Source organism: Chrysochloris asiatica, unplaced genomic scaffold, assembly GCF_000296735.1.
Source record: "Chrysochloris asiatica unplaced genomic scaffold, ChrAsi1.0 scaffold00042, whole genome shotgun sequence".
Lineage (NCBI taxonomy): Eukaryota > Metazoa > Chordata > Mammalia > Afrosoricida > Chrysochloridae > Chrysochloris > Chrysochloris asiatica.
The window spans coordinates 18622775-18630470 of record NW_006408560.1 but is presented as its reverse complement, the minus strand read 5'-3'; the positions used below and the strand labels follow the sequence as shown (position 1 = coordinate 18630470).

The 7696-nt window shown below is 41.8% G+C and overlaps 1 protein-coding gene across 1 annotated transcript in view; it reads right to left on the bottom strand.

Moving 5' to 3' along the window:
• FCER1A (Fc fragment of IgE, high affinity I, receptor for; alpha polypeptide) overlaps nt 1–334 on the bottom strand; it is a 96241-nt gene extending 95907 nt beyond the window's left edge. The window contains exon 1 of the mRNA XM_006861753.1: nt 223–334. Coding sequence (XP_006861815.1) covers nt 223–334 — 112 coding nt within the window. The remainder of the gene's footprint in view (nt 1–222) is intronic.
• Nucleotides 335–7696: the final 7362 nt, after the last annotated feature.

Sequence of the window (7696 nt, the reverse complement as noted above, 5' to 3'; positions counted from 1 at the left end):
TGGACCACTGACCCTGTAATTCAGGTGACCTTGTAGTGGCACCCCAGCCCTCGGGGCCACGTCGGGGCTCCTGCTGAACCTTCTAAGATAAAAAATAATAATAAAAATAAAGGGGAGAACCAAATGGGGTTCCCCAATGGGTGCTTGCGGCAGGAGGGGGGGCTGCCTGCCCCCGCGCCCCGTGGTTCAATTGAGCGTGAGGTGAGCTGTTTGCCGGCGCACGCCCGGCAGGGCTGAGGGACGCTGCTCGGTTCAGTGGGAGGCGGGTTGCTCGCTTTCGCGCGTCTGGCAGGCCCGTGGTATGCGGCTCGGGCAGGAGGAGAGCTGCTCGCATGTGTGCGCACGCGCCCAGCGGGCCCCGGGAACACGGTTGGACTGTGCTGGGGTGGGGGATCCGCTGGCTGGAGGACACGGGTCAACTGGGCAGGCCAGAAGTGGCTCAGCCTTCCATTTGCTTTAGCATCTCTATGCTGGAGAGCAAGTTTCAGTCTCTTCTGACATCCATTTTGGTCTTTTCCTTCTTTCTTGTCTTCTTAATGACCCTATGTTTTCTTCTTGTATGTTGTTCTTGATGTCATCCAACAACTCTCCTGGTCTTTGGTTTTAGTGTCTATTGCATCAACTTTTAACTATGGTGTGGCATAATCCAATTGGTTACAACTCTGTTAACAGAAGAAGAGAAATTAGCAGATTAGTTATTGAGCTGTTCCAATAAATCAGTAGAGAGATAATGGAGACATTGAGAAAGATGAGATGGTAATAAGGAGGAAATATCAAACAACTAGAATAGTTTGGGCTGAAAATCTCTTAGATTTGAAGGATGAGTTGTGACTGCCCATCCATTTGCTTTTCTTCCTGGTCCAATCAGTTGTGCTCAGAGGGGTAGAGTTACAGGGCCCAAAATAGCAACAATGAATAAGGAACTCCTCCGAAGGATGTTGTGGCTGTGCTATCCTGAGGCTTTGCATAAACTACTGAATAGCCCTCACTTCTGGTTCTTAAACATGAACAAAAAGCAGAAGGTTGCAGAAAAAAACACCTACAGAAACTTCCTGGACCAAGAACAAAAAAGGATGTTAGTATGAATGCAAGTAAGTCTTATTGAGGATGGAAGCTAACTCTCCTTTTTCCTAGAAATTGTGCAAATGAATGGGGAAAACCTGATTCTACTCCCAATAATTTTGTCTGAAAGTAAGAAATTTCTGCATTGAGAGCTACTTGGTAAACTGAGACAACTACTGTCTCCTTCCCTCAACCCAAAGTCTAAACTCCAGCTGTTGTCAAGGAGGAAATGGAAGTCACACCGCTTTCCCTAGGCAGTTGTTGTGCTGTTGCTAAGTGTCATTGAGTCAGTTCTGACTTATAATGACCCTGTAGAGTTTCCAAGGATTTGCTAGTGAGTTTGAGCCACCGACCTTGTGGTTATCAGTCCAGTGCTTATCCTAAAGTGCCACACCAGGCACCAGAACTCTAGATAATGAGATATGGATATTTCAATAGTAAGACCACTCCCCCTGGTGTTACTCCTACCAACTCATGAAAAAAGGTTTTCTAGTGACCATAATAGTACCATCGGGCTATGTTTGCTCAGTCCCCTTCTTCTGTGCAAGAAGGTTTCATTCTAAACAAACCCATGCCATCAGTCTAATAATTGTGCAGTTCTGAAGGACTCCTGGTGTGGCACTGTAGGATCAGCACTGAACTGCAAACCAAAGTCGGCTTTTCAAACCCAGCAGCTACTCCTCAGAAACCCGATACGAGTCGCTATGGGTTGAAACTGACTCTATGGCACTTAAGAACAAACAACCACTGGAGGAGCCCTGGTGGCACAGTAGAATATGCACTAGACTGCTAACTGCAAAGTCAGATGTTCAAACCCACCAGCTGTTCTATGGAAAAAAGATGTGGCTTTCTGTTCCCATAAAGATTTACAGCCTCGGAAACCATAAATAGAGTTGCTATGAGTCTGAATCACCTCGATAGCAGTATGTTTGCTTTTGGTTTCGGAATGAATACAGTACCCACCAGTAGCTGCCATGCTGCTATTCTCTTATGCTTGTTTCATGGTAGATATGTTAGCATATGTTGTTTTTAGTTATGACAACTCCATGTAGGCAGAGTAAAACTGTGGTGGTGGTGGTTATGTGCCATAGAGTCGGTTCCGACTCATAGCCACCCTATGCAGGGTTTCCAAGGCTGTAAATCTTTACAGGAGCAGAAAGCCTCATCTTTCTCCTGTGGAATAGCTGGTAGTTTCAAACTACTGACCTTGCGGTTTGCAGCCCAATTTGTAACCACTGTGCTACCAGAGCTCCTTAGAGTAAAACTATACTATAAGGTTTTTGGGTTTGTGACCTCTCAGAAGCAGATTGCCAGCCCCATCTTCTGAAGCATTGATGCATGTGCTCAAATCACCAACCTCTCTGCTTGTAGTCAAGCGTTTAACCATTTGCTCTACCCAGGGACCTCCACAAGCCTATATTCTTTGTCTATTATGAAACTATTTTTGGTGAAACTTAAAAAAAAAAAAATACTGCTTTTTATGATAACATTTGCCTTCTAGGAGTTAGAGAGAGGAAACAGATATTGTTAAAAGAAATCTCTGGGATTCTGCTTGTCTTTTGTGATATTAATAGAGTTGATGGTCTCTTTACCAAGCACCTTACTACTTTCGAAACTGCAAAGAATGTTGCTGTTGTTGTTAAGTGCCCCCCAGTGGGTTCCAACTCATAGTGGTTGGAATTTAGGTTAGAGTTTCCAAGGAGTGGCTGGTGGGTTTGAACCACTGACCTTGGGGGTATAGCAGTCCAGCATTGGAGTAGAGATGGCTTTGTCCTGTATGAAAATAATTCAGGGTTTCCAGTAGCAATCTCCACCACTCCTCTGTCAGTTTGTTATCCTGTGGTTGCTTGTGTGTTGCTGTGATACTATAAGCTATGCCACTGATATTTTAAGTTCCAACAGGGTCACCATGGTAGATGTGTTTAAGTGAAACTACCAGGCTAAGGCTAGGAAGAAGGAGAAGCACACTACTTCTAAATGAGTAGCAACAGAAAGTCTTATGAATAGCAGCAGAACATTGTTAGATATATTGCCAGAAAACACATTGAGTTTGGAAGGCACTCAAAATACAACTAGGGAAGACCTGTCTCCTCAAATTAAAGCTGATCATAATGACATGAATGGAGCAAAGCTCTCAGGACCTTCATTAGCTGATGGGGCATAACACAAAGTGAGGAGAAAGATTTGCATCTATCTGTTAATGATCAAAACACAAATTACATAGAGTATGAATCTAGGAAAATTTTAAGTTGTCAAAAATGAAATGTAACTCATACAGATCTATATCTTAGGCATTAGTGAGCTAAAATGGGCTGGTATTAGCCATTTTGAATCAGGCAATCATATGGTACTATGCCAAGACGAATGACATCACATTTATCGTCAAAAAGAACATTTCAAGATCTACCTTGAAGTACAATGCTGACTGTGACAGGTTAATATCCATAGACTTACAAGGAAGACGAGGACTCCTGGTAAGGCACTATAGGATAAATACTGGACTGCAAACCTGAAGGTTGGTGGTTCAAACCCACCAATCACTCTTCTGAAACCCTATACAGGGTCACTATGAGTCAGAACCCCCTCTACAACACTAAACAACAACAATAAAATGAGGAAGACCAGTTAATACCACTGTTATTCAAATTCATGTAGCAACTACTAAAGTCAATGATGAAACTGAAAAATTCTATCAATGGCTACAGCAGTACATCAACAGGAAATTTTCAGAAATCCATGCCGCATTCAGAAGAGGCAGTTCTTCAAACAGAATGAGGGGATATTGAATGGTATAAAATAAGGAAAGATGTGTCTGGGCTGTCTGTATTCTTTTGCCATACTTATTCAATTTGTATGCTTAACAAATAATCCAAGAAAATGGATTATATGAATAAGATCTTGACATTAAGATTGGAGGAAGACTCATTAACAACATACGATATGAAAATGATACAACCTTGCTTTCTGGAATTGAATAGGACTTAAAATAGTTACTGATAAAGATAAAATGCTTCAGTATGGATTGCACCTTAATGCAAATAAAACAAAAGTAGTCACAACTGGATCAGTAAATAGTATCATGATAAATGGAGGAAAGATTGAAGTTGTCAAAGACTTTATTTTACTTGGATCCACAATCAACACTCATGGAATCAGCAATCAAGAAATCAAACAACATATTCCATTAGGCAAATCTGCTGCACAAGACCTGTTTAAAACCAAGACTCAAAAGACAGCCAAGCATCTTAACATTATTTCCCACCTTTTGCCATTAGAGAAATGCAAATCAAAACAACAATGAGATATCATCTCACACCAGCAGTAGCAGCAAAGATTAAAAAAGTAGAAGACAATAAATGCTGGTGGGGATGTGGAGAGACTGGGACACTTCTACCTTGCTGGTGAGACTGAAAATGGTCCAACCTCTCTGGAAAGCAATATGGCGCTTCCTCAGAAGGTTGGGAATAGAAACACCTTATGATCCAGCAGTTCCTCTACTTGGTATTTACCTACAAGAAATATGAGCCATAACACACGTAGATATATGCACACCAATGTTCATAGCAGCACTATTTACAATAGCAAAAAGATGGAGACAGCCAAAGTGCCCATCAACTGAAGACTGGATAAACAAACTGTGCTACATACACACAATGGAATATTATGCTACCTAGAAGAATAACTAGGAAGCTGCAAGCCACTGCATAACATGGATGAACCTTGAGGACATTATGTTGAGTGAAATTAGTCAGTCACAAAAGGAGAAATACTGCATAGGACCACTGTTGTAAAAGACTAAGAAAAAGAACCCATACTAAGGGGGGGTGGGGGGGTGGCAGGATTCTTTGCTGGTTACTAGGATGTGGGGGATGGGGTGAGAGGAAGGAGGGGAAGGTGGAGCACAGGGCAGGGAATAGACACAGGATAGTTTGGGTGCTGGGGAGGGGGGCAATATACAAGAAGGGGGAGGGGAATAGAAAAACAAAGTGGATGTGATTACAATTAGGCAGGTTTGCATGGGCTAACTGGGACAGAGGAAAATAATGATGTATGCACAACTTTGGAACAACAGGGCTCTGGGATACAGGAATTGAGACATGGTTGGAATGGGCAAAAGGTGGGAAATAATGTTAAGATGCTTGGCTGTCTTTTGAGTCTTGGTTTCCCTTGCATACCATTATAAAATAGACATTTGAGGGGGAGCGAAAGGAATAGCCAGAAATATCAACATAGAAAGTTTGCAAGTCCATTTTCTGCTTATAAGTAATTGGAATACCTAAAATGGGGCTACAACGTGTCCAGTGAAGGAGGCTTCCTGCGGAGCCTCTGCATTACATAAGACCATAGGTGAAATCCTGAGCAGCATCCAGAATCTTCAGAGGTGGGAAATGTCCACTAGAAAGGACAAGCAGACCAGTCTGGAGTGGCTAGAAGAACAGAAGATGGTTCTTGAAAGAAAGACTGACAGGAAAAATACAAAATACTAATGGCAAACCGACCAAATACTATAAGAACAAGCAAATTGCTCGCCCAGGAGACATCAAGGCAAGTGGTCAGTTCCCCTCAGAGCAAACCCCTTTCCAAGATGATGACAATGGGAATACATGCTCTGATTGGTGAGCACGTTCATTGCCAATAAGGGGAAGTGAGGGAAAAACAGCAAGGAAACTGCTAGCTAAGCCCTGCACTGTCCAATAGACTCCTGTGAACCTGGGTGGAGACCTGGTTGGCCAGCAGTGTGGCAAGACCTGGAGACACTTGTGCCCAGAGTCAGTGGCATAGCCACAGAGGAATAGAGTGGAGAGTGAAACATTCAGCTGATAAGAAGAAAGGGCATATACATAAGAACACCCTCACTTGCAGATAATACCCACTTGACCTGGCTTCAATGACTGGATGATCAGAGCTCAACTAGAAGAAGAAAGAATAGGGGACATTAAAGAGTCATCTGATGCAATATGATGAACTTGACCTACACCTATGGATGCAATAGCTCAAAAGAGGAAACTACAAGCTTTCAAGAGGGGACCTAGATCCAGAGGGAGCGGAGAAAGGTAAAATCTCCACTGAGTAGTATTCAATCTGTATGGGTGGGGCTGATGAAAGGAAGTACAGATAGGTCTCTTGTGATACAATAGTGAATAATTGTTATCAGGACTGATTGTGAGGGTTGGAAATGTAGAGGTCGATGTTTTGTAACAAGGAGGGGAGTGATTGACTTTGCAGTCTAAGAACGGAGTTCCCTGGAACCATCAACGGAGAAGAGTGGAGAGAGAGACCCTACTCAGAGAAGCAGTGATACCAGAGATGGAGGCAAAGATGGTAACATGGAGAGATGGAGCAGCTGGGGACTTTAGACCCAGAGAGGAAGAAGGGCTGTGTAATGATGACAGGGGGGCAGGTCTGCAGGGTATACCCTTTGGTTGGTTGATGATGCATGGAGTGGATTGTAACCATAGCAATGAAACTATATACGATAGGATGAATGTAAAACTAATATTCTCCCATGTAAACTATCACATAATTCACAATAAAACATTAAAAAACAAAAAAAGGAAAAAAAGAAGGAGGACATCAAGATGTACTGAAGGCATTGGTGAATGATAAGGTTCCAAGAATTGACAGAATACAAATTGAAATCTTTCAACAAACTCTTAGAGGAGTTCACTCAGGTCAAGAAATTTCGAAGCCAGCTACCTGGCCAACCTATCAGAAGACATTGACAGTTGTGCCCATTCCAAAGACAAGTGTTCCAACGGAATGCAGAAATCACCAAACACTATCATGGCTATCATATGCAAGTACAATTTTGCTCAAGATAATTTAAAAATAATTGCAGCAGTACATCAACATGGAGCACCAGAAATCCAGGTCAGATTGAGAAGATGATGTGGAATTAGGGATATCATTGATGGTATCAAACAGATTTTGGTTGAAAGCAGAGAATAACGGAAAGGTGTATACTTGTGTTTTATTGATTATGCAAAGGCTTTAGACTGTGTTATTGTGACAAGTTATGGATAACATTATGAAGAATGGGAAATACAAAACACTTAATTGTGCTCATGAGGAACCTGTACATAGACCAAAAGGCAGTTGTTCAAACAGAACAAGGAGATACTTAACAGTTTAAAATTAGGAAAGGTACGCACCAGGATGCATCTTTTCACCATAATTATTCAAGCTGTATGCTGAGCTTGATTATATGAAGAAGAACGTGCAATGTGCAGATGATAAAACTTTGCTTTCTGAAAGCTAAGAGGACTTAAAATACTTACTGATGAAGATCAAAGACCATAGCCTTCAGCAGGGATTGCACCTCAATACACAGAAAACAAAAAATCTTCACAACTGTATTAATAAATAACATCATGATAAATGGAGAAAAGATTAACATTGTCATAGTTTTAATTTGGCTTGGATCCACAATCAACACTCGTGGAAGCAGCAGTTAAAATATCAACTGGCATTGCATCAGGCAAATCTGCTGTAACTAACCTCGTTAAAGTGTTAAGAAGCAAAAAAAAGTCCCTTTGAGAAGTAAGGAGCACCTGATATAAGCTAGGGCATTTTCAGTTTCCTCATGTACATGTTGAAGTTGGACAATGAATAAGGAAGATAGAAGAATTGATGC